Source organism: Hyla sarda, unplaced genomic scaffold, assembly GCF_029499605.1.
Source record: "Hyla sarda isolate aHylSar1 unplaced genomic scaffold, aHylSar1.hap1 scaffold_307, whole genome shotgun sequence".
NCBI lineage: Eukaryota > Metazoa > Chordata > Amphibia > Anura > Hylidae > Hyla > Hyla sarda.
Window position 1 is genome coordinate 146920 of NW_026609792.1, and position 26054 is coordinate 172973.

The 26054-nt window shown below is 44.6% G+C and overlaps 2 protein-coding genes and 10 non-coding genes across 13 annotated transcripts; all 12 read right to left on the reverse strand.

Annotated features, from left to right (window-relative positions):
- Positions 1-844: 844 nt before the first annotated feature.
- On the reverse strand, positions 845-1035 carry LOC130328445 (U2 spliceosomal RNA). Its single transcript, XR_008872430.1, has one exon. It is a non-coding gene; the product is annotated as a U2 spliceosomal RNA (small nuclear RNA).
- A 2098-nt stretch (positions 1036-3133) lies between these two features.
- On the reverse strand, positions 3134-3324 carry LOC130328368 (U2 spliceosomal RNA). The gene has a single exon (XR_008872376.1). It is a non-coding gene; the product is annotated as a U2 spliceosomal RNA (small nuclear RNA).
- A 2076-nt stretch (positions 3325-5400) lies between these two features.
- LOC130328370 (U2 spliceosomal RNA) lies at positions 5401-5591 on the reverse strand. The gene has a single exon (XR_008872377.1). It is a non-coding gene; the product is annotated as a U2 spliceosomal RNA (small nuclear RNA).
- Positions 5592-7674: 2083 nt separating this feature from the next.
- On the reverse strand, positions 7675-7865 carry LOC130328458 (U2 spliceosomal RNA). Its single transcript, XR_008872441.1, has one exon. It is a non-coding gene; the product is annotated as a U2 spliceosomal RNA (small nuclear RNA).
- A 2077-nt stretch (positions 7866-9942) lies between these two features.
- On the reverse strand, positions 9943-10133 carry LOC130328392 (U2 spliceosomal RNA). The gene has a single exon (XR_008872391.1). It is a non-coding gene; the product is annotated as a U2 spliceosomal RNA (small nuclear RNA).
- A 66-nt stretch (positions 10134-10199) lies between these two features.
- On the reverse strand, positions 10200-12537 carry LOC130328351 (uncharacterized). Its single transcript, XM_056553455.1, has 3 exons — positions 12069-12537; positions 11347-11405; positions 10200-10664 (listed from the first exon to the last, which is right to left on the reverse strand). Exons 1-3 carry the CDS (start codon positions 12388-12390, stop codon positions 10200-10202), a joined length of 846 nt encoding a protein of 281 aa, XP_056409430.1. The 5' UTR covers positions 12391-12537.
- Positions 12538-13385: 848 nt separating this feature from the next.
- LOC130328350 (uncharacterized) lies at positions 13386-15079 on the reverse strand. Of its 2 annotated transcripts, none has more exons than XM_056553454.1 (2): positions 14752-15079; positions 13386-14278 (listed from the first exon to the last, which is right to left on the reverse strand). In XM_056553454.1, the coding sequence occupies exons 1-2, from the start codon at positions 15007-15009 to the stop codon at positions 14195-14197; spliced, it is 342 nt and encodes a 113-aa protein (XP_056409429.1). In that variant the 5' UTR covers positions 15010-15079; the 3' UTR covers positions 13386-14194. The 2 variants fall into 2 exon arrangements, 1 of the variants encoding a protein (XP_056409429.1); XR_008872361.1 differs by having other exon boundaries at positions 13399-13466; positions 13716-15079.
- Positions 15080-17322: 2243 nt separating this feature from the next.
- On the reverse strand, positions 17323-17513 carry LOC130328359 (U2 spliceosomal RNA). Its single transcript, XR_008872368.1, has one exon. It is a non-coding gene; the product is annotated as a U2 spliceosomal RNA (small nuclear RNA).
- Positions 17514-19594: 2081 nt separating this feature from the next.
- On the reverse strand, positions 19595-19785 carry LOC130328371 (U2 spliceosomal RNA). Its single transcript, XR_008872378.1, has one exon. It is a non-coding gene; the product is annotated as a U2 spliceosomal RNA (small nuclear RNA).
- A 2078-nt stretch (positions 19786-21863) lies between these two features.
- On the reverse strand, positions 21864-22052 carry LOC130328393 (U2 spliceosomal RNA). Its single transcript, XR_008872392.1, has one exon. It is a non-coding gene; the product is annotated as a U2 spliceosomal RNA (small nuclear RNA).
- Positions 22053-22746: 694 nt separating this feature from the next.
- LOC130328407 (U2 spliceosomal RNA) lies at positions 22747-22934 on the reverse strand. Its single transcript, XR_008872399.1, has one exon. It is a non-coding gene; the product is annotated as a U2 spliceosomal RNA (small nuclear RNA).
- Positions 22935-25016: 2082 nt separating this feature from the next.
- LOC130328373 (U2 spliceosomal RNA) lies at positions 25017-25207 on the reverse strand. The gene has a single exon (XR_008872380.1). It is a non-coding gene; the product is annotated as a U2 spliceosomal RNA (small nuclear RNA).
- Between the last annotated feature and the right edge of the window lie 847 nt (positions 25208-26054).

Sequence of the window (26054 nt, forward strand, 5' to 3'; positions counted from 1 at the left end):
CATTATACATAGGTGCTGAATACATAAAAAGCGACTGTTCAGCGACAGACAAGTCGCATCGGCTGAAAGTAGGCCAGAATGTCAGTCCATGTTGGAGCAGGTTTAGATACAGTCTAAAGCATAGATCTCAAAGTCTGTGCACAGAATTTAGCAAGGGCCTCGCACCTTCTGATGCATCAGGTAGGTGCACAATAGCATAGCCTAACCCTCTGTACTTTGGTCTATATTGATGCGGGACATAGACAGCCAGCTGATGACCAATCCATTAGTGCAATGGATGGCTGGAAGCATTTGTCTTTGCCTTTGCAATACCACAGAAGCAATGCATGGTCAATGTACAGCAATGACACACCTGTGTGAACAGCCAGGAGACCCCCCCCCATGTTATGTTACATAGTTACATAGTTAGTACGGTCGAAAAAAGACATATGTCCATCAAGTTCAACCAGGGAATTAAGGGGTAGGGGTGTGGCGCGATATTGGGGAAGGGATGAGATTTTATATTTCTTCATAAGCATTAATCTTATTTTGTCAATTAGGAACATTCAGCACCCACCCGCTATCAAGGCAGCTGCCTATCATGTCATGCCCTACCTGCACAGGTGTGCTGGCTACTCAAATGATCCAATTAAGGAGGCCATTTAGTCAGCAGCAGCAGAAGTCCTGTGCCTGGACGCTCCAACAGCGGCCAGACACAAGCAGAAGCAGAAGCAGCAGAAGCAGCAGCAGCACCACCTTTTGTTTTTTGGCTGCAGCAGCAGCAAGGCCCACAGGGCTGGCTAGCTGGCTAGCCAGCAAGCAGGTAGCAATGAAAGTAGGAATCTTTCTTTTTAACCCTGTAAGGGGGTGGTGCACTGTACCCGAAGATACTGCCATATCGGGTCAATGCATAGGGCGACGGAAGCAAGCTTCGAAATCGGCCCCCGTTCTCAAAAATCCATTTAATATATGGTCCCCAGATAGGGGACGTATCAGATATTAAACTGATAAGAACAGATACTACACTTGATCTTAGCCAAAAGGCCGAGAAGCGATAACCGTGAAAGGGGCGGGCCCAACAAGGTCCCCTTCATGGGCACTATCACTGCTTGCTGTCAGGGAGGCTGCCAGACAATTTTCCATGCACACTCTGGGCTGGGGGGCAGTCAACCACCAGTACACACAGCAGAACCTAAACCCATACCATTATTGCTAAGCAGCAAGACAGGGGCCCATTGCACTCCCACGGGGCCTTTTTAAATGCAATCCATAACCCGGATTTGCCAGGAACCCTTCTTACTCCTCCTACTTGCATGTGACACTGGGCTTAGGATCTGCATAGGAAACACACACACAAGCACACACCTACCTTTGTTGCCTGCAGATGCCTCCTTGGCTGTCCCCAAACGGTATCAAACCAACACCCACGGGAAGCTGTAAGCATAGAGGACATGCCTGCACCCCATTGGACTTACCTGTGTGGGTTAAACCCGGGTTATTTGACAACCTATGGCGGTGATGTTTCTGCTCAGGCAGAGCAGTGCTGATGCTCCTCATAAAGCTGTCGCTGCTGTGAAGGTTCTAGGTGACATCACAAATCCCTATGGTTACATACACAACAAAGCTGGGTTGTTGTTGTTTACACTCTGCAAGGCCTGTGGAAGTGAGTGACATCATAGCACTGTAGTTCTGAGGGTTCTAGATGGATGCAACAATCTCCTGTTGCTTCTATGAAGGCCATAATAGACGACATCACCAAACAGCTCCATAGTCACATACACAGCAAAGGAGAGATGTTGTTTACACCTAGTGATGTCAGTGGTATTGAGTGACATCACAGCACAGTGCTAAGGCTCCTGGGCCTGGACACAGCAGCGGCTGCAATATCTCAACGGAGAATACGTTTATATATATGTGTGTGTGTGCGCGTATATATATATATATATATATATATATATATATATATATATATATATATTTCTCCGCCGAAATCACTTTTAAACCCATTTCCACCTTTTTTTCCCTTCTCTTCCTCTTACTTTTTTTTCACGTTTTTTTACGTTTTTCTCCTTTTCGCCTCTTTTCTGGGCGTATTATTCTTCTTTTTCTTCTTTTTTTTCGTCTAATGCATACCCCATCAGTGCAGCAATGCTTATTCAATACCGCCAGCAGATGGAGACACTGGGGGATAATTTTCTAAGGATTTATACTGATTTTTCCTGTCTGAATTTGTCGCACAGAAAGTTGCAGGCCAAATATGTGTGACATTTCTGCGACTTTAGCTTCTAGAGCATTTTTACAACATTATACATAGGTGCTGAATACATAAAAAGCGACTGTTCAGCGACAGACAAGTCGCATCGGCTGAAAGTAGGCCAGAATGTCAGTCCATGTTGGAGCAGGTTTAGATACAGTCTAAAGCATAGATCTCAAAGTCTGTGCACAGAATTTAGCAAGGGCCTCGCACCTTCTGATGCATCAGGTAGGTGCACAATAGCATAGCCTAACCCTCTGTACTTTGGTCTATATTGATGCGGGACATAGACAGCCAGCTGATGACCAATCCATTAGTGCAATGGATGGCTGGAAGCATTTGTCTTTGCCTTTGCAATACCACAGAAGCAATGCATGGTCAATGTACAGCAATGACACACCTGTGTGAACAGCCAGGAGACCCCCCCCCCCATGTTATGTTACATAGTTACATAGTTAGTACGGTCGAAAAAAGACATATGTCCATCAAGTTCAACCAGGGAATTAAGGGGTAGGGGTGTGGCGCGATATTGGGGAAGGGATGAGATTTTATATTTCTTCATAAGCATTAATCTTATTTTGTCAATTAGGAACATTCAGCACCCACCCGCTATCAAGGCAGCTGCCTATCATGTCATGCCCTACCTGCACAGGTGTGCTGGCTACTCAAATGATCCAATTAAGGAGGCCATTTAGTCAGCAGCAGCAGAAGTCCTGTGCCTGGACGCTCCAACAGCGGCCAGACACAAGCAGAAGCAGAAGCAGCAGAAGCAGCAGCAGCAGCACCACCTTTTGTTTTTTGGCTGCTGCAGCAGCAGCAAGGCCCACAGGGCTGGCTAGCTGGCTAGCCAGCAAGCAGGTAGCAATGAAAGTAGGAATCTTTCTTTTTAACCCTGTAAGGGGGTGGTGCACTGTACCCGAAGATACTGCCATATCGGGTCAATGCATAGGGCGACGGAAGCAAGCTTCGAAATCGGCCCCCGTTCTCAAAAATCCATTTAATATATGGTCCCCAGATAGGGGACGTATCAGATATTAAACTGATAAGAACAGATACTACACTTAATCTTAGCCAAAAGGCCGAGAAGCGATAACCGTGAAAGGGGCGGGCCCAACAAGGTGCCCTTCATGGGCACTATCACTGCTTGCTGTCAGGGAGGCTGTCAGACAATTTTCCATGCACACTCTGGGCTGGGGGGCAGTCAACCACCAGTACACACAGCAGAACCTAAACCCATACCATTATTGCTAAGCAGCAAGACAGGGGCCCATTGCACTCCCACGGGGCCTTTTTAAATGCAATCCATAACCCGGATTTGCCAGGAACCCTTCTTACTCCTCCTACTTGCATGTGACACTGGGCTTAGGATCTGCAAAGGAAACACACACACAAGCACACACCTACCTTTGTTGCCTGCAGATGCCTCCTTGGCTGTCCCCAAACGGTATCAAACCAACACCCACGGGAAGCTGTAAGCATAGAGGACATGCCTGCACCCCATTGGACTTACCTGTGTGGGTTAAACCCGGGTTATTTGACAACCTATGGCGGTGATGGTTCTGCTCAGGCAGAGCAGTGCTGATGCTCCTCATAAAGCTGTCGCTGCTGTGAAGGTTCTAGGTGACATCACAAATCCCTATGGTTACATACACAACAAAGCTGGGTTGTTGTTGTTTACACTTTGCAAGGCCTGTGGAAGTGAGTGACATCATAGCACTGTAGTTCTGAGGGTTCTAGATGGATGCAACAATCTCCTGTTGCTTCTATGAAGGCCATAATAGACGACATCACCAAACAGCTCCATAGTCACATACACAGCAAAGGAGAGATGTTGTTTACACCTAGTGATGTCAGTGGTATTGAGTGACATCACAGCACAGTGCTAAGGCTCCTGGGCCTGGACACAGCAGCGGCTGCAATATCTCAACGGAGAATACGTTTATATATATGTGTGTGTGTGCGCGTATATATATATATATATATATATATATTTCTCCGCCGAAATCACTTTTAAACCCATTTCCACCTTTTTTTCCCTTCTCTTCCTCTTACTTTTTTTTCACGTTTTTTTACGTTTTTCTCCTTTTCGCCTCTTTTCTGGGCGTATTATTCTTCTTTTTCTTCTTTTTTTTCGTCTAATGCATACCCCATCAGTGCAGCAATGCTTATTCAATACCGCCAGCAGATGGAGACACTGGGGGATAATTTTCTAAGGATTTATACTGATTTTTCCTGTCTGAATTTGTCGCACAGAAAGTTGCAGGCCAAATATGTGTGACATTTCTGCGACTTTAGCTTCTAGAGCATTTTTACAACATTATACATAGGTGCTGAATACATAAAAAGCGACTGTTCAGCGACAGACAAGTCGCATCGGCTGAAAGTAGGCCAGAATGTCAGTCCATGTTGGAGCAGGTTTAGATACAGTCTAAAGCATAGATCTCAAAGTCTGTGCACAGAATTTAGCAAGGGCCTCGCACCTTCTGATGCATCAGGTAGGTGCACAATAGCATAGCCTAACCCTCTGTACTTTGGTCTATATTGATGCGGGACATAGACAGCCAGCTGATGACCAATCCATTAGTGCAATGGATGGCTGGAAGCATTTGTCTTTGCCTTTGCAATACCACAGAAGCAATGCATGGTCAATGTACAGCAATGACACACCTGTGTGAACAGCCAGGAGACCCCCCCCCCCATGTTATGTTACATAGTTACATAGTTAGTACGGTCGAAAAAAGACATATGTCCATCAAGTTCAACCAGGGAATTAAGGGGTAGGGGTGTGGCGCGATATTGGGGAAGGGATGAGATTTTATATTTCTTCATAAGCATTAATCTTATTTTGTCAATTAGGAACATTCAGCACCCACCCGCTATCAAGGCAGCTGCCTATCATGTCATGCCCTACCTGCACAGGTGTGCTGGCTACTCAAATGATCCAATTAAGGAGGCCATTTAGTCAGCAGCAGCAGAAGTCCTGTGCCTGGACGCTCCAACAGCGGCCAGACACAAGCAGAAGCAGAAGCAGCAGAAGCAGCAGCAGCAGCACCACCTTTTGTTTTTTGGCTGCTGCAGCAGCAGCAAGGCCCACAGGGCTGGCTAGCTGGCTAGCCAGCAAGCAGGTAGCAATGAAAGTAGGAATCTTTCTTTTTAACCCTGTAAGGGGGTGGTGCACTGTACCCGAAGATACTGCCATATCGGGTCAATGCATAGGGCGACGGAAGCAAGCTTCGAAATCGGCCCCCGTTCTCAAAAATCCATTTAATATATGGTCCCCAGATAGGGGACGTATCAGATATTAAACTGATAAGAACAGATACTACACTTAATCTTAGCCAAAAGGCCGAGAAGCGATAACCGTGAAAGGGGCGGGCCCAACAAGGTGCCCTTCATGGGCACTATCACTGCTTGCTGTCAGGGAGGCTGTCAGACAATTTTCCATGCACACTCTGGGCTGGGGGGCAGTCAACCACCAGTACACACAGCAGAACCTAAACCCATACCATTATTGCTAAGCAGCAAGACAGGGGCCCATTGCACTCCCACGGGGCCTTTTTAAATGCAATCCATAACCCGGATTTGCCAGGAACCCTTCTTACTCCTCCTACTTGCATGTGACACTGGGCTTAGGATCTGCATAGGAAACACACACACAAGCACACACCTACCTTTGTTGCCTGCAGATGCCTCCTTGGCTGTCCCCAAACGGTATCAAACCAACACCCACGGGAAGCTGTAAGCATAGAGGACATGCCTGCACCCCATTGGACTTACCTGTGTGGGTTAAACCCGGGTTATTTGACAACCTATGGCGGTGATGGTTCTGCTCAGGCAGAGCAGTGCTGATGCTCCTCATAAAGCTGTCGCTGCTGTGAAGGTTCTAGGTGACATCACAAATCCCTATGGTTACATACACAACAAAGCTGGGTTGTTGTTGTTTACACTTTGCAAGGCCTGTGGAAGTGAGTGACATCATAGCACTGTAGTTCTGAGGGTTCTAGATGGATGCAACAATCTCCTGTTGCTTCTATGAAGGCCATAATAGACGACATCACCAAACAGCTCCATAGTCACATACACAGCAAAGGAGAGATGTTGTTTACACCTAGTGATGTCAGTGGTATTGAGTGACATCACAGCACAGTGCTAAGGCTCCTGGGCCTGGACACAGCAGCGGCTGCAATATCTCAACGGAGAATACGTTTATATATATGTGTGTGTGTGCGCGTATATATATATATATATATATATATATATATATATATTTCTCCGCCGAAATCACTTTTAAACCCATTTCCACCTTTTTTTTCCCTTCTCTTCCTCTTACTTTTTTTTCACGTTTTTTTACGTTTTTCTCCTTTTCGCCTCTTTTCTGGGCGTATTATTCTTCTTTTTCTTCTTTTTTTTCGTCTAATGCATACCCCATCAGTGCAGCAATGCTTATTCAATACCGCCAGCAGATGGAGACACTGGGGGATAATTTTCTAAGGATTTATACTGATTTTTCCTGTCTGAATTTGTCGCACAGAAAGTTGCAGGCCAAATATGTGTGACATTTCTGCGACTTTAGCTTCTAGAGCATTTTTACAACATTATACATAGGTGCTGAATACATAAAAAGCGACTGTTCAGCGACAGACAAGTCGCATCGGCTGAAAGTAGGCCAGAATGTCAGTCCATGTTGGAGCAGGTTTAGATACAGTCTAAAGCATAGATCTCAAAGTCTGTGCACAGAATTTAGCAAGGGCCTCGCACCTTCTGATGCATCAGGTAGGTGCACAATAGCATAGCCTAACCCTCTGTACTTTGGTCTATATTGATGCGGGACATAGACAGCCAGCTGATGACCAATCCATTAGTGCAATGGATGGCTGGAAGCATTTGTCTTTGCCTTTGCAATACCACAGAAGCAATGCATGGTCAATGTACAGCAATGACACACCTGTGTGAACAGCCAGGAGACCCCCCCCCCATGTTATGTTACATAGTTACATAGTTAGTACGGTCGAAAAAAGACATATGTCCATCAAGTTCAACCAGGGAATTAAGGGGTAGGGGTGTGGCGCGATATTGGGGAAGGGATGAGATTTTATATTTCTTCATAAGCATTAATCTTATTTTGTCAATTAGGAACATTCAGCACCCACCCGCTATCAAGGCAGCTGCCTATCATGTCATGCCCTACCTGCACAGGTGTGCTGGCTACTCAAATGATCCAATTAAGGAGGCCATTTAGTCAGCAGCAGCAGAAGTCCTGTGCCTGGACGCTCCAACAGCGGCCAGACACAAGCAGAAGCAGAAGCAGCAGAAGCAGCAGCAGCAGCACCACCTTTTGTTTTTTGGCTGCAGCAGCAGCAAGGCCCACAGGGCTGGCTAGCTGGCTAGCCAGCAAGCAGGTAGCAATGAAAGTAGGAATCTTTCTTTTTAACCCTGTAAGGGGGTGGTGCACTGTACCCGAAGATACTGCCATATCGGGTCAATGCATAGGGCGACGGAAGCAAGCTTCGAAATCGGCCCCCGTTCTCAAAAATCCATTTAATATATGGTCCCCAGATAGGGGACGTATCAGATATTAAACTGATAAGAACAGATACTACACTTGATCTTAGCCAAAAGGCCGAGAAGCGATAACCGTGAAAGGGGCGGGCCCAACAAGGTCCCCTTCATGGGCACTATCACTGCTTGCTGTCAGGGAGGCTGTCAGACAATTTTCCATGCACACTCTGGGCTGGGGGGCAGTCAACCACCAGTACACACAGCAGAACCTAAACCCATACCATTATTGCTAAGCAGCAAGACAGGGGCCCATTGCACTCCCACGGGGCCTTTTTAAATGCAATCCATAACCCGGATTTGCCAGGAACCCTTCTTACTCCTCCTACTTGCATGTGACACTGGGCTTAGGATCTGCATAGGAAACACACACACAAGCACACACCTACCTTTGTTGCCTGCAGATGCCTCCTTGGCTGTCCCCAAACGGTATCAAACCAACACCCACGGGAAGCTGTAAGCATAGAGGACATGCCTGCACCCCATTGGACTTACCTGTGTGGGTTAAACCCGGGTTATTTGACAACCTATGGCGGTGATGGTTCTGCTCAGGCAGAGCAGTGCTGATGCTCCTCATAAAGCTGTCGCTGCTGTGAAGGTTCTAGGTGACATCACAAATCCCTATGGTTACATACACAACAAAGCTGGGTTGTTGTTGTTTACACTTTGCAAGGCCTGTGGAAGTGAGTGACATCATAGCACTGTAGTTCTGAGGGTTCTAGATGGATGCAACAATCTCCTGTTGCTTCTATGAAGGCCATAATAGACGACATCACCAAACAGCTCCATAGTCACATACACAGCAAAGGAGAGATGTTGTTTACACCTAGTGATGTCAGTGGTATTGAGTGACATCACAGCACAGTGCTAAGGCTCCTGGGCCTGGACACAGCAGCGGCTGCAATATCTCAACGGAGAATACGTTTATATATATGTGTGTGTGTGCGCGTATATATATATATATATATATATATATATATATATATATATATTTCTCCGCCGAAATCACTTTTAAACCCATTTCCACCTTTTTTTCCCTTCTCTTCCTCTTACTTTTTTTTCACGTTTTTTTACGTTTTTCTCCTTTTCGCCTCTTTTCTGGGCGTATTATTCTTCTTTTTCTTCTTTTTTTTCGTCTAATGCATACCCCATCAGTGCAGCAATGCTTATTCAATACCGCCAGCAGATGGAGACACTGGGGGATAATTTTCTAAGGATTTATACTGATTTTTCCTGTCTGAATTTGTCGCACAGAAAGTTGCAGGCCAAATATGTGTGACATTTCTGCGACTTTAGCTTCTAGAGCATTTTTACAACATTATACATAGGTGCTGAATACATAAAAAGCGACTGTTCAGCGACAGACAAGTCGCATCGGCTGAAAGTAGGCCAGAATGTCAGTCCATGTTGGAGCAGGTTTAGATACAGTCTAAAGCATAGATCTCAAAGTCTGTGCACAGAATTTAGCAAGGGCCTCGCACCTTCTGATGCATCAGGTAGGTGCACAATAGCATAGCCTAACCCTCTGTACTTTGGTCTATATTGATGCGGGACATAGACAGCCAGCTGATGACCAATCCATTAGTGCAATGGATGGCTGGAAGCATTTGTCTTTGCCTTTGCAATACCACAGAAGCAATGCATGGTCAATGTACAGCAATGACACACCTGTGTGAACAGCCAGGAGACCCCCCCCCCCATGTTATGTTACATAGTTACATAGTTAGTACGGTCGAAAAAAGACATATGTCCATCAAGTTCAACCAGGGAATTAAGGGGTAGGGGTGTGGCGCGATATTGGGGAAGGGATGAGATTTTATATTTCTTCATAAGCATTAATCTTATTTTGTCAATTAGGAACACTCAGCACCCACCCGCTATCAAGGCAGCTGCCTATCATGTCATGCCCTACCTGCACAGGTGTGCTGGCTACTCAAATGATCCAATTAAGGAGGCCATTTAGTCAGCAGCAGCAGAAGTCCTGTGCCTGGACGCTCCAACAGCGGCCAGACACAAGCAGAAGCAGAAGCAGCAGCAGCACCACCTTTTGTTTTTTGGCTGCAGCAGCAGCAAGGCCCACAGGGCTGGCTAGCTGGCTAGCCAGCAAGCAGGTAGCAATGAAAGTAGGAATCTTTCTTTTTAACCCTGTAAGGGGGTGGTGCACTGTACCCGAAGATACTGCCATATCGGGTCAATGCATAGGGCGACGGAAGCAAGCTTCGAAATCGGCCCCCGTTCTCAAAAATCCATTTAATATATGGTCCCCAGATAGGGGACGTATCAGATATTAAACTGATAAGAACAGATTTTTTTTTAACTCTATTTTATTTAAGTTTCAAGTTTTAACATAGTTACATAGTTACATAGCATTAAAACCAGGGGAACATAAAAAACTTACAATTTTACAATTTCACATATGCCAGTCGGTAAAATGCCATTTTATGAATGCAAACTCATCACTTTGTTTATCGATTAAAAGATAGATGTACATTTCACTTAAAATCATTCCAATAACATCATCGAAAGATAAAATGTCCTTTTTAAATAATAAAATATTCCTATTTTTCCACAGAGCTGCCTTCACACAGTTTATTATTTGCCATGCCTTCCGTTTCTCTTGTTCGCCGGGACAATCCAAACACCCATATAAAACCATATTATAGTCCAAGTCTTTTATAGCAGCAATTTTGTTTAAAAGTGGCAGCATTTTAGTCCATATCCTTCTAGAAAAATCACATGTCCATAAAAGATGTAAAACAGTCTCCTCTTCGTGGCATCCCTCTCTTGGACACTTTGCTGTGCTTGCAAATCCTCTACGGTGTTGGAAAGCCCGGCACGGAAGGCAACTGTGGATGCAGCTCCAGGATAAGTCCTTCTGTGAGTTAAAAAGATAAAATTCTCCAGATTTCTTTACATTTATCATCATTAAAATTTCCAACTTGGCACATGTTAATATTGTTTAAAATGACTCTCGTAAGTTTTTTCCCATCGATTAGAATATCTTTACTAAAATCAAACAATTTAAAAAGAGAAACAATCTTTTCTAAAATACAATAAGTAATAGGGAGGTTAAAAGCATAAGGGTGTTTAAGATCTGTTTCAAACCAACCATGGTGTCTCATGAGATTACCAACATTATAGCGCAAAAAGAACGACCAATAGTTGTCTTTAAAAACATTCTTAAGACACAATGAAAAGAATTTTGTATAAAGGAACGCAGTAAAATCAGTAAAACTTTTCCCCCCTTTCTCTTTAGGTTTAGATACAATTTCTCTTTTTAACTTCTCATATTTGGAATTCCAAAAAAAGGTGTAACAGACTTTTGAGACTTTACGTATTATATGTGTGTTAGGTGGGAACACTAAACTTAAATATAAAAGCAAAGGTAAAATCACCATCTTTAAAATCAGCACTTTTCCTTCCATTGTAAGGTCTCTTAGTCTCCATACACATAATTTTTGGTTCACCTTTTGCATTGTTAGCTCCCAGCTTTCGTTTCCATTATTTAATTCATTAAAATACACACCTAAAATTTTTACTTTTTCTACTACCGGTACCTTTATGTCTCTTGTATCCAGCTTGCCGACTTTTAAAATCTCGCACTTGTTAAAATTCACTTTAAAACCAGAAGCACAACAGAAATAGTTAATTTGTGTTAAAGTTTTTTTAAGTGCCAGGCTATCTTGACATGTCACTGCTACATCATCCATATAACTGACTACTTTAGCTTCAAGACCATTTCCTCCGGGGAGCTTTATCCCACGGATCTGTTTATCACCTCTTATGACACATAAAAGTGGCTCTAGTGCACAAATAAATAAAAGGGGTGATAGGGGGCAACCCTGCTTCACACCAGATTTTAAGGGAACCATTTCAGTCTTAAAACCATTAATTAAAATTTTGCTAAAACAGTCATTATAAAAGGCTTTGAGTGACGTTAAAAAACCTTCTGGTATGCCCATTTTATTTAAAAGATTAAATAAAAAACAGTGCGAGACTCTGTCAAATGCTTTTTCAAAGTCTATTGTTAAAATTGCTAAATTACTTTTCCTTATTTTAGCATCTTCTATTATATCTTTTATGAGGTTTAAATTTTCCCACATGTTTCTACCCGGTATACCACACACTTGATTATTATGTATTAATTTATCTATAACATTTTTTAGTCTGTTTGCACATATTTTAGCCATTATTTTATAATCAGCGTTTAAAAGGGTTATTGGTCTCCAATTCCTAATATCCTCTTTATCACCTTTTTTAAAGAGCAGAGAAACCTCACCCATTTTCCATGACTGTGGTAAAATCTTGGTATTAAAAACATCTGTAAAAAGAGATAAAAGATCATCTTTTAAAACCTCATAAAAAACCTTATAAAATTCGATTGGCAGGCCATCAGACCCCGGTACTTTACCCAAATTAAAACTGTTTATGGTATCCAATATTTCCTTCTCTGGGATAGACTGTAAAAGAAAGGATTGAGAATTATTCTCTAAAACACGTTCTATTTTGTTTAAGGCATCGTTCATGAAATTAGCATCTATTTTTTTCTCATTAAAAAGTTCCCTATAATAACATTGTACTTTAAATAAAATTTTATTCATCTCCACTTCTCCTTCTAGTTTTTCAATATGGACTCTTTTTTGATTAGATTTTTAAAAAAAATATCTTGTACATTTTTCATTATTTTCAATATGTTTGATTTTAGCTTTAAAAATGATCTCTTTACCTTTTTCATTTAAAAATGTTTTTATTTCTTTTTTAATGTTAACAATATCATCTTTTACATCTATCCCTATATTGTGCAATTTAAAAAGAGTTTGAAGACGTGTATTTAAAATATCTTAACAATGTCTTTTATCTTTAGCTTTTTGGATACCTTGTTTTATAAAAAAATCTTTAGTTTTTTTCTTCATATTTTCCCACCATACTTTTATATCTATATTTGGGTCTCTATTATTTTTACATTTATTATAAAAATTGGCGTATTCTGTTAAGATTATTTTATCTTCTAAAAGAGATATGTTCAATTTCCATGAACCAATACCCCTCTTAAAACCAGGAACAGGATTTAAAACAAATAGAAGACATTTATGATCAGAAAATATATTAGTTAAAAGCTCACATTTGGCAGGTAAAACATTTTGAGAAGAGAAGATAAAATCAATCCTCGAGCTACAATTCACATTACTCCATGTAATGCCTTCAGTATCAGGTAAATTTGGATTACATTTTTTAAAAACATCTATAAGCCTAAAATCTAAAGTAATATTTTTTAAAATGTTAGATGTCTTATCATAATTTCTACTAGTAGCTCGAGAATATCTTTTCTCACCTCTTAAAACACAATTAAAATCCCCAGCTAAAATCAAAGGATAAGAATCATTAATAAAAAGAGGTAAAATCTCTAACATCTCTTCTCTTTCTTTTTTATCAGGTGAACCATAAAAGTTTAAAAACTGCCATGTAAAACCATTTATAAAAGCTTTAACTAATAAAATCCTTCCTGGTAAAATCTCTTGCTTAAAAATGATATTAATATTACCCTTAAAAAGTATAGCAACTCCTCCAGATTTAGATACGTTGGACCCTGACCACACTGAGGGGCCATGCTTCCAGTCTTCTTCATATTTCTTGTATGATGCTTGGTGAGGGATGCCACATTCCTGTAAGAAGAAAACTGATGCAGACAAAAAGGATAAAAAATTAAAAATAGCAGTTCTTCTTGCGTGTGTCTTAAGGCCCCTCACATTGAGGGAGAGTCCATGGAGCGCCATCATTAAAGGTTACAGAGAGACCACTTTCAATATCTTTGTGCACATTCTATCTCATCCTCATCAGCCAGACCCCCAAAACTATCATTTTCCCCTTCTGATCTCACTGTCACCAGAGATTCCGGTGAGCTGCTACCGTCTGACTCCTCCATTACCTCCTCCTGAAGATCCTCCGGTAGGGGACTAAGGAGAGGATTCCTCTTCGCCGGAACAGGGGTTGTCCCGTCTCCGTCACCTTGCCCAGTGTCCATCTCCTCCCCGGGATGACCTGTCGGAGCCACCCCGGGCAGCCGGTCGGGCACAACGACTTCCACCGTGTCGGGAACCATGGACGAGTTGCCTGTTTCACTTGGGGAGGGGGCTGGAACACCTGATGGCATCCCTACCCCCCCCCTCTTCTTCCACAAACGCCTCTTCTCTTCCTGTTCCGGTCTTTCTTCTCTTAGCCCCAACATTTTCTGGCTTCCTCAGGGGGGCACTCTGAGGCTTGCTGACAGCTTCATCCAGGTTACTACCCCTCTGCTGCGAGAGAGGAGCTCCTGTCTGCCATGCTTTCTTCTCCTTTCTTCTTACCTTCATGCTGGAGGGTTTCTCATATCCATCTTCATCAGAGGTAGCAGACTCACCATGTGGATCAGTTGGGTTTTCTTCTGGTTTGCTGTCTTCTCTGTTCATATGACGGGGGTCTGGCTGGCTTCTCTGTTGTTTCTCTTTGTTTCTGTGAGGACAAGAAGCATACAAATGGTCAACTCTGTAACATAAACTGCATTTCTTTTCTTTTGTGCATTCTCTGGAGGAGTGCTCAGTGCTGCCACAATTTGTACATGTACTCTCACATACGTTTTTATCATGTCCATATCTTCTACAAGCTCTGCAGAAATTGGGCATTCCTGGGAAAAACACGTCACCATTTACATTTCCTAACTTGAACCGAGCTGGAGGCATAACCTTTCGTCCTGGGAGTAATAGATCTTCTTTGAACTCAACCAGAAACTTCCACTTAGAGGACCATATTCCACACTCATTCATCACTTTCCCTCTATTTATAATTTTTTTACAAAAATTCCTTAAAAACACAACAATTTCATCTTCTTTAACGTATGGAGAGTACATTTTTATAACTAAAAGCATAAGTTCATCGGGAAAGTGCTCAACAATTCTTATTCCACTCAAGCGGGAATCTCCGCTTACCTTCTTCATCTGTATAACAAAGTCCTTGTAAATACCTCCTTCCGTAAAAGTAACATCGTATACTCCTCTTTTCGGATAATCTTGGATGGATAATATCTCATGCTTCCTTAATCCAAAGACGCCCAGCAGAACTTGCTCCACGATGTACTTCAGGTCCCGGTTCTTTCTCTGGTCCTCCAAGTACGATATACGTACTGAGTTCTTGAGCTTGGCATAAGATGGTACCATGCCTGGATCTCCGTCACTGGCTGACGCCATGCTCACAATCAAGCGCACCAAAGAGACACTAGGTCCCTAAGGCAAAGGGGGATCGCAACTCTACACTGAGGTGGGCCCCCTCCCCAATAGCAGCAAGGGACTTAAGCCCAATGAAGGGCGATGTCCCAGGGCCAAGGAGGGGGGTCTCAGAGCACCCACAAAAGCAGGAACCGGATCAGCCAAGGTATATCCCTATACCTTAGCCAAAAGGCCGAGAAGCGATAACCGTGAAAGGGGCGGGCCCAACAAGGTCCCCTTCATGGGCACTATCACTGCTTGCTGTCAGGGAGGCTGCCAGACAATTTTCCATGCACACTCTGGGCTGGGGGGCAGTCAACCACCAGTACACACAGCAGAACCTAAACCCATACCATTATTGCTAAGCAGCAAGACAGGGGCCCATTGCACTCCCACGGGGCCTTTTTAAATGCAATCCATAACCCGGATTTGCCAGGAACCCTTCTTACTCCTCCTACTTGCATGTGACACTGGGCTTAGGATCTGCATAGGAAACACACACACAAGCACACACCTACCTTTGTTGCCTGCAGATGCCTCCTTGGCTGTCCCCAAACGGTATCAAACCAACACCCACGGGAAGCTGTAAGCATAGAGGACATGCCTGCACCCCATTGGACTTACCTGTGTGGGTTAAACCCGGGTTATTTGACAACCTATGGCGGTGATGGTTCTGCTCAGGCAGAGCAGTGCTGATGCTCCTCATAAAGCTGTCGCTGCTGTGAAGGTTCTAGGTGACATCACAAATCCCTATGGTTACATACACAACAAAGCTGGGTTGTTGTTGTTTACACTCTGCAAGGCCTGTGGAAGTGAGTGACATCATAGCACTGTAGTTCTGAGGGTTCTAGATGGATGCAACAATCTCCTGTTGCTTCTATGAAGGCCATAATAGACGACATCACCAAACAGCTCCATAGTCACATACACAGCAAAGGAGAGATGTTGTTTACACCTAGTGATGTCAGTGGTATTGAGTGACATCACAGCACAGTGCTAAGGCTCCTGGGCCTGGACACAGCAGCGGCTGCAATATCTCAACGGAGAATACGTTTATATATATGTGTGTGTGTGCGCGTATATATATATATATATATATATATATATATATATATATATATATATATTTCTCCGCCGAAATCACTTTTAAACCCATTTCCACCTTTTTTTCCCTTCTCTTCCTCTTACTTTTTTTTCACGTTTTTTTACGTTTTTCTCCTTTTCGCCTCTTTTCTGGGCGTATTATTCTTCTTTTTCTTCTTTTTTTTCGTCTAATGCATACCCCATCAGTGCAGCAATGCTTATTCAATACCGCCAGCAGATGGAGACACTGGGGGATAATTTTCTAAGGATTTATACTGATTTTTCCTGTCTGAATTTGTCGCACAGAAAGTTGCAGGCCAAATATGTGTGACATTTCTGCGACTTTAGCTTCTAGAGCATTTTTACAACATTATACATAGGTGCTGAATACATAAAAAGCGACTGTTCAGCGACAGACAAGTCGCATCGGCTGAAAGTAGGCCAGAATGTCAGTCCATGTTGGAGCAGGTTTAGATACAGTCTAAAGCATAGATCTCAAAGTCTGTGCACAGAATTTAGCAAGGGCCTCGCACCTTCTGATGCATCAGGTAGGTGCACAATAGCATAGCCTAACCCTCTGTACTTTGGTCTATATTGATGCGGGACATAGACAGCCAGCTGATGACCAATCCATTAGTGCAATGGATGGCTGGAAGCATTTGTCTTTGCCTTTGCAATACCACAGAAGCAATGCATGGTCAATGTACAGCAATGACACACCTGTGTGAACAGCCAGGAGACCCCCCCCCATGTTATGTTACATAGTTACATAGTTAGTACGGTCGAAAAAAGACATATGTCCATCAAGTTCAACCAGGGAATTAAGGGGTAGGGGTGTGGCGCGATATTGGGGAAGGGATGAGATTTTATATTTCTTCATAAGCATTAATCTTATTTTGTCAATTAGGAACATTCAGCACCCACCCGCTATCAAGGCAGCTGCCTATCATGTCATGCCCTACCTGCACAGGTGTGCTGGCTACTCAAATGATCCAATTAAGGAGGCCATTTAGTCAGCAGCAGCAGAAGTCCTGTGCCTGGACGCTCCAACAGCGGCCAGACACAAGCAGAAGCAGAAGCAGCAGAAGCAGCAGCAGCACCACCTTTTGTTTTTTGGCTGCAGCAGCAGCAAGGCCCACAGGGCTGGCTAGCTGGCTAGCCAGCAAGCAGGTAGCAATGAAAGTAGGAATCTTTCTTTTTAACCCTGTAAGGGGGTGGTGCACTGTACCCGAAGATACTGCCATATCGGGTCAATGCATAGGGCGACGGAAGCAAGCTTCGAAATCGGCCCCCGTTCTCAAAAATCCATTTAATATATGGTCCCCAGATAGGGGACGTATCAGATATTAAACTGATAAGAACAGATACTACACTTGATCTTAGCCAAAAGGCCGAGAAGCGATAACCGTGAAAGGGGCGGGCCCAACAAGGTCCCCTTCATGGGCACTATCACTGCTTGCTGTCAGGGAGGCTGCCAGACAATTTTCCATGCACACTCTGGGCTGGGGGGCAGTCAACCACCAGTACACACAGCAGAACCTAAACCCATACCATTATTGCTAAGCAGCAAGACAGGGGCCCATTGCACTCCCACGGGGCCTTTTTAAATGCAATCCATAACCCGGATTTGCCAGGAACCCTTCTTACTCCTCCTACTTGCATGTGACACTGGGCTTAGGATCTGCATAGGAAACACACACACAAGCACACACCTACCTTTGTTGCCTGCAGATGCCTCCTTGGCTGTCCCCAAACGGTATCAAACCAACACCCACGGGAAGCTGTAAGCATAGAGGACATGCCTGCACCCCATTGGACTTACCTGTGTGGGTTAAACCCGGGTTATTTGACAACCTATGGCGGTGATGTTTCTGCTCAGGCAGAGCAGTGCTGATGCTCCTCATAAAGCTGTCGCTGCTGTGAAGGTTCTAGGTGACATCACAAATCCCTATGGTTACATACACAACAAAGCTGGGTTGTTGTTGTTTACACTCTGCAAGGCCTGTGGAAGTGAGTGACATCATAGCACTGTAGTTCTGAGGGTTCTAGATGGATGCAACAATCTCCTGTTGCTTCTATGAAGGCCATAATAGACGACATCACCAAAAAGCTCCATAGTCACATACACAGCAAAGGAGAGATGTTGTTTACACCTAGTGATGTCAGTGGTATTGAGTGACATCACAGCACAGTGCTAAGGCTCCTGGGCCTGGACACAGCAGCGGCTGCAATATCTCAACGGAGAATACGTTTATATATATGTGTGTGTGTGCGCGTATATATATATATATATATATATATATATATATATATTTCTCCGCCGAAATCACTTTTAAACCCATTTCCACCTTTTTTTCCCTTCTCTTCCTCTTACTTTTTTTTCACGTTTTTTTACGTTTTTCTCCTTTTCGCCTCTTTTCTGGGCGTATTATTCTTCTTTTTCTTCTTTTTTTTCGTCTAATGCATACCCCATCAGTGCAGCAATGCTTATTCAATACCGCCAGCAGATGGAGACACTGGGGGATAATTTTCTAAGGATTTATACTGATTTTTCCTGTCTGAATTTGTCGCACAGAAAGTTGCAGGCCAAATATGTGTGACATTTCTGCGACTTTAGCTTCTAGAGCATTTTTACAACATTATACATAGGTGCTGAATACATAAAAAGCGACTGTTCAGCGACAGACAAGTCGCATCGGCTGAAAGTAGGCCAGAATGTCAGTCCATGTTGGAGCAGGTTTAGATACAGTCTAAAGCATAGATCTCAAAGTCTGTGCACAGAATTTAGCAAGGGCCTCGCACCTTCTGATGCATCAGGTAGGTGCACAATAGCATAGCCTAACCCTCTGTACTTTGGTCTATATTGATGCGGGACATAGACAGCCAGCTGATGACCAATCCATTAGTGCAATGGATGGCTGGAAGCATTTGTCTTTGCCTTTGCAATACCACAGAAGCAATGCATGGTCAATGTACAGCAATGACACACCTGTGTGAACAGCCAGGAGACCCCCCCCCCCCATGTTATGTTACATAGTTACATAGTTAGTACGGTCGAAAAAAGACATATGTCCATCAAGTTCAACCAGGGAATTAAGGGGTAGGGGTGTGGCGCGATATTGGGGAAGGGATGAGATTTTATATTTCTTCATAAGCATTAATCTTATTTTGTCAATTAGGAACATTCAGCACCCACCCGCTATCAAGGCAGCTGCCTATCATGTCATGCCCTACCTGCACAGGTGTGCTGGCTACTCAAATGATCCAATTAAGGAGGCCATTTAGTCAGCAGCAGCAGAAGTCCTGTGCCTGGACGCTCCAACAGCGGCCAGACACAAGCAGAAGCAGCAGAAGCAGCAGCAGCAGCACCACCTTTTGTTTTTTGGCTGCTGCAGCAGCAGCAAGGCCCACAGGGCTGGCTAGCTGGCTAGCCAGCAAGCAGGTAGCAATGAAAGTAGGAATCTTTCTTTTTAACCCTGTAAGGGGGTGGTGCACTGTACCCGAAGATACTGCCATATCGGGTCAATGCATAGGGCGACGGAAGCAAGCTTCGAAATCGGCCCCCGTTCTCAAAAATCCATTTAATATATGGTCCCCAGATAGGGGACGTATCAGATATTAAACTGATAAGAACAGATACTACACTTAATCTTAGCCAAAAGGCCGAGAAGCGATAACCGTGAAAGGGGCGGGCCCAACAAGGTGCCCTTCATGGGCACTATCACTGCTTGCTGTCAGGGAGGCTGTCAGACAATTTTCCATGCACACTCTGGGCTGGGGGGCAGTCAACCACCAGTACACACAGCAGAACCTAAACCCATACCATTATTGCTAAGCAGCAAGACAGGGGCCCATTGCACTCCCACGGGGCCTTTTTAAATGCAATCCATAACCCGGATTTGCCAGGAACCCTTCTTACTCCTCCTACTTGCATGTGACACTGGGCTTAGGATCTGCATAGGAAACACACACACAAGCACACACCTACCTTTGTTGCCTGCAGATGCCTCCTTGGCTGTCCCCAAACGGTATCAAACCAACACCCACGGGAAGCTGTAAGCATAGAGGACATGCCTGCACCCCATTGGACTTACCTGTGTGGGTTAAACCCGGGTTATTTGACAACCTATGGCGGTGATGGTTCTGCTCAGGCAGAGCAGTGCTGATGCTCCTTATAAAGCTGTCGCTGCTGTGAAGGTTCTAGGTGACATCACAAATCCCTATGGTTACATACACAACAAAGCTGGGTTGTTGTTGTTTACACTTTGCAAGGCCTGTGGAAGTGAGTGACATCATAGCACTGTAGTTCTGAGGGTTCTAGATGGATGCAACAATCTCCTGTTGCTTCTATGAAGGCCATAATAGACGACATCACCAAACAGCTCCATAGTCACATACACAGCAAAGGAGAGATGTTGTTTACACCTAGTGATGTCAGTGGTATTGAGTGACATCACAGCACAGTGCTAAGGCTCCTGGGCCTGGACACAGCAGCGGCTGCAATATCTCAACGGAGAATACGTTTATATATATGTGTGTGTGTGCGCGTATATATATATATATATATATATATATATATATATATATATATATTTCTCCGCCGAAATCACTTTTAAACCCATTTCCACCTTTTTTTCCCTTCTCTTCCTCTTACTTTTTTTTCACGTTTTTTTACGTTTTTCTCCTTTTCGCCTCTTTTCTGGGCGTATTATTCTTCTTTTTCTTCTTTTTTTTCGTCTAATGCATACCCCATCAGTGCAGCAATGCTTATTCAATACCGCCAGCAGATGGAGACACTGGGGGATAATTTTCTAAGGATTTATACTGATTTTTCCTGTCTGAATTTGTCGCACAGAAAGTTGCAGGCCAAATATGTGTGACATTTCTGCGACTTTAGCTTCTAGAGCATTTTTACAACATTATACATAGGTGCTGAATACATAAAAAGCGACTGTTCAGCGACAGACAAGTCGCATCGGCTGAAAGTAGGCCAGAATGTCAGTCCATGTTGGAGCAGGTTTAGATACAGTCTAAAGCATAGATCTCAAAGTCTGTGCACAGAATTTAGCAAGGGCCTCGCACCTTCTGATGCATCAGGTAGGTGCACAATAGCATAGCCTAACCCTCTGTACTTTGGTCTATATTGATGCGGGACATAGACAGCCAGCTGATGACCAATCCATTAGTGCAATGGATGGCTGGAAGCATTTGTCTTTGCCTTTGCAATACCACAGAAGCAATGCATGGTCAATGTACAGCAATGACACACCTGTGTGAACAGCCAGGAGACCCCCCCCCCATGTTATGTTACATAGTTACATAGTTAGTACGGTCGAAAAAAGACATATGTCCATCAAGTTCAACCAGGGAATTAAGGGGTAGGGGTGTGGCGCGATATTGGGGAAGGGATGAGATTTTATATTTCTTCATAAGCATTAATCTTATTTTGTCAATTAGGAACATTCAGCACCCACCCGCTATCAAGGCAGCTGCCTATCATGTCATGCCCTACCTGCACAGGTGTGCTGGCTACTCAAATGATCCAATTAAGGAGGCCATTTAGTCAGCAGCAGCAGAAGTCCTGTGCCTGGACGCTCCAACAGCGGCCAGACACAAGCAGAAGCAGAAGCAGCAGCAGCACCACCTTTTGTTTTTTGGCTGCAGCAGCAGCAAGGCCCACAGGGCTGGCTAGCTGGCTAGCCAGCAAGCAGGTAGCAATGAAAGTAGGAATCTTTCTTTTTAACCCTGTAAGGGGGTGGTGCACTGTACCCGAAGATACTGCCATATCGGGTCAATGCATAGGGCGACGGAAGCAAGCTTCGAAATCGGCCCCCGTTCTCAAAAATCCATTTAATATATGGTCCCCAGATAGGGGACGTATCAGATATTAAACTGATAAGAACAGATTTTTTTTTTTTTTTTTTTTTTTATCTAAAGCCGAGGAACGTGCTTTCGATTCACCCAAAGTGCAAGAAAAAGTGCAAACGTGTTACACTAAAAAAAACGTGCACAAAGGATGCGGTCTATCGCAAGCCCTTCTCCGATAGGAGAGAGGCCCCCCAACAAACCTTACCCTTCGCCTCCGGACCAAAAGGTACCTGCGAGGTTCCAGGTTCGATGTCCCTTTTCGCCGAAGCTACTAGGGGACCACAAATGCTCCCGGCATCCCCCTTGGCGTTAGCCAAGGTATCTGCCCGCAGAGCCGATTACGGTAGGTACCCTGCCAAAGCAGGAGTACCCGGGGTGTTTGCAGGGAGGTGCGGAACCTAATGGCCACACACACCTCCCCTAGACCGCCAGGAGGGACACCCAGAAGGGCTACCGCATCCTGACCAATCCTGTGAACACACAACACGCAAAAAGTGACACAGTGAGACAAAAAAGAAATAAATAAGTGAATGTGTGCAGATATACTGCCCGGACATCCGGCCGGATCTATAAAAATTTCTCTGATCCTAGCCAGAAGGCCGGGAATCAAGAGGTGAGTGCCACAAGGTGAAGAGATTATGGTGCCCGTGCTTCAACTCAGTGAGCCTATCCTCCCAGTGAGTTTCGGCACCTCGGGGTCACCACTCCCCGAGGCACAAAAGTACCTCGGCTCTAGACCCTCTCAGCCTCATGGCGAGACCCGGAGGGAACAGGTCACATCGGGGCAGCCGTCGAGCTGATTCCTCAGAACCAGCCCCGGAAAGCCCTGGTACACCTGCATCCTCCATGCAGCACCCATCCCCACCAGCCCCATACCGGCGTTACTGTCCACCGGCATGAAAAACTGATAAGAACAGATACTACACTTGATCTTAGCCAAAAGGCCGAGAAGCGATAACCGTGAAAGGGGCGGGCCCAACAAGGTCCCCTTCATGGGCACTATCACTGCTTGCTGTCAGGGAGGCTGCCAGACAATTTTCCATGCACACTCTGGGCTGGGGGGCAGTCAACCACCAGTACACACAGCAGAACCTAAACCCATACCATTATTGCTAAGCAGCAAGACAGGGGCCCATTGCACTCCCACGGGGCCTTTTTAAATGCAATCCATAACCCGGATTTGCCAGGAACCCTTCTTACTCCTCCTACTTGCATGTGACACTGGGCTTAGGATCTGCATAGGAAACACACACACAAGCACACACCTACCTTTGTTGCCTGCAGATGCCTCCTTGGCTGTCCCCAAACGGTATCAAACCAACACCCACGGGAAGCTGTAAGCATAGAGGACATGCCTGCACCCCATTGGACTTACCTGTGTGGGTTAAACCCGGGTTATTTGACAACCTATGGCGGTGATGTTTCTGCTCAGGCAGAGCAGTGCTGATGCTCCTCATAAAGCTGTCGCTGCTGTGAAGGTTCTAGGTGACATCACAAATCCCTATGGTTACATACACAACAAAGCTGGGTTGTTGTTGTTTACACTCTGCAAGGCCTGTGGAAGTGAGTGACATCATAGCACTGTAGTTCTGAGGGTTCTAGATGGATGCAACAATCTCCTGTTGCTTCTATGAAGGCCATAATAGACGACATCACCAAACAGCTCCATAGTCACATACACAGCAAAGGAGAGATGTTGTTTACACCTAGTGATGTCAGTGGTATTGAGTGACATCACAGCACAGTGCTAAGGCTCCTGGGCCTGGACACAGCAGCGGCTGCAATATCTCAACGGAGAATACGTTTATATATATGTGTGTGTGTGCGCGTATATATATATATATATATATATATATATATATATATATTTCTCCGCCGAAATCACTTTTAAACCCATTTCCACCTTTTTTTCCCTTCTCTTCCTCTTACTTTTTTTTCACGTTTTTTTACGTTTTTCTCCTTTTCGCCTCTTTTCTGGGCGTATTATTCTTCTTTTTCTTCTTTTTTTTCGTCTAATGCATACCCCATCAGTGCAGCAATGCTTATTCAATACCGCCAGCAGATGGAGACACTGGGGGATAATTTTCTAAGGATTTATACTGATTTTTCCTGTCTGAATTTGTCGCACAGAAAGTTGCAGGCCAAATATGTGTGACATTTCTGCGACTTTAGCTTCTAGAGCATTTTTACAACATTATACATAGGTGCTGAATACATAAAAAGCGACTGTTCAGCGACAGACAAGTCGCATCGGCTGAAAGTAGGCCAGAATGTCAGTCCATGTTGGAGCAGGTTTAGATACAGTCTAAAGCATAGATCTCAAAGTCTGTGCACAGAATTTAGCAAGGGCCTCGCACCTTCTGATGCATCAGGTAGGTGCACAATAGCATAGCCTAACCCTCTGTACTTTGGTCTATATTGATGCGGGACATAGACAGCCAGCTGATGACCAATCCATTAGTGCAATGGATGGCTGGAAGCATTTGTCTTTGCCTTTGCAATACCACAGAAGCAATGCATGGTCAATGTACAGCAATGACACACCTGTGTGAACAGCCAGGAGACCCCCCCCCCCATGTTATGTTACATAGTTACATAGTTAGTACGGTCGAAAAAAGACATATGTCCATCAAGTTCAACCAGGGAATTAAGGGGTAGGGGTGTGGCGCGATATTGGGGAAGGGATGAGATTTTATATTTCTTCATAAGCATTAATCTTATTTTGTCAATTAGGAACATTCAGCACCCACCCGCTATCAAGGCAGCTGCCTATCATGTCATGCCCTACCTGCACAGGTGTGCTGGCTACTCAAATGATCCAATTAAGGAGGCCATTTAGTCAGCAGCAGCAGAAGTCCTGTGCCTGGACGCTCCAACAGCGGCCAGACACAAGCAGAAGCAGCAGAAGCAGCAGCAGCAGCACCACCTTTTGTTTTTTGGCTGCTGCAGCAGCAGCAAGGCCCACAGGGCTGGCTAGCTGGCTAGCCAGCAAGCAGGTAGCAATGAAAGTAGGAATCTTTCTTTTTAACCCTGTAAGGGGGTGGTGCACTGTACCCGAAGATACTGCCATATCGGGTCAATGCATAGGGCGACGGAAGCAAGCTTCGAAATCGGCCCCCGTTCTCAAAAATCCATTTAATATATGGTCCCCAGATAGGGGACGTATCAGATATTAAACTGATAAGAACAGATACTACACTTAATCTTAGCCAAAAGGCCGAGAAGCGATAACCGTGAAAGGGGCGGGCCCAACAAGGTGCCCTTCATGGGCACTATCACTGCTTGCTGTCAGGGAGGCTGTCAGACAATTTTCCATGCACACTCTGGGCTGGGGGGCAGTCAACCACCAGTACACACAGCAGAACCTAAACCCATACCATTATTGCTAAGCAGCAAGACAGGGGCCCATTGCACTCCCACGGGGCCTTTTTAAATGCAATCCATAACCCGGATTTGCCAGGAACCCTTCTTACTCCTCCTACTTGCATGTGACACTGGGCTTAGGATCTGCATAGGAAACACACACACAAGCACACACCTACCTTTGTTGCCTGCAGATGCCTCCTTGGCTGTCCCCAAACGGTATCAAACCAACACCCACGGGAAGCTGTAAGCATAGAGGACATGCCTGCACCCCATTGGACTTACCTGTGTGGGTTAAACCCGGGTTATTTGACAACCTATGGCGGTGATGGTTCTGCTCAGGCAGAGCAGTGCTGATGCTCCTTATAAAGCTGTCGCTGCTGTGAAGGTTCTAGGTGACATCACAAATCCCTATGGTTACATACACAACAAAGCTGGGTTGTTGTTGTTTACACTTTGCAAGGCCTGTGGAAGTGAGTGACATCATAGCACTGTAGTTCTGAGGGTTCTAGATGGATGCAACAATCTCCTGTTGCTTCTATGAAGGCCATAATAGACGACATCACCAAACAGCTCCATAGTCACATACACAGCAAAGGAGAGATGTTGTTTACACCTAGTGATGTCAGTGGTATTGAGTGACATCACAGCACAGTGCTAAGGCTCCTGGGCCTGGACACAGCAGCGGCTGCAATATCTCAACGGAGAATACG

Excerpts from the sequence above, each read along its gene's own strand:
- LOC130328351 (XM_056553455.1), bottom strand. The coding sequence starts at position 12,390 with ATGAATAAAATTTTATTTAAAGTACAATGTTATTATAGGGAACTTTTT. Across the intron at positions 11,406-12,068 it reads ACCACAGTCATGGAAAATGG|TGAATTTTAACAAGTGCGAG; the intron begins GTGAGGTTTCTC and ends CTGGTTTTAAAG. Across the intron at positions 10,665-11,346 it reads TGGATACAAGAGACATAAAG|AAGGACTTATCCTGGAGCTG; the intron begins GTACCGGTAGTA and ends TTTAACTCACAG.
- LOC130328350 (XM_056553454.1), bottom strand. The coding sequence starts at position 15,009 with ATGGCGTCAGCCAGTGACGGAGATCCAGGCATGGTACCATCTTATGCC. Across the intron at positions 14,279-14,751 it reads TTGTTATACAGATGAAGAAG|AAACAAAGAGAAACAACAGA; the intron begins GTAAGCGGAGAT and ends TTGTCCTCACAG.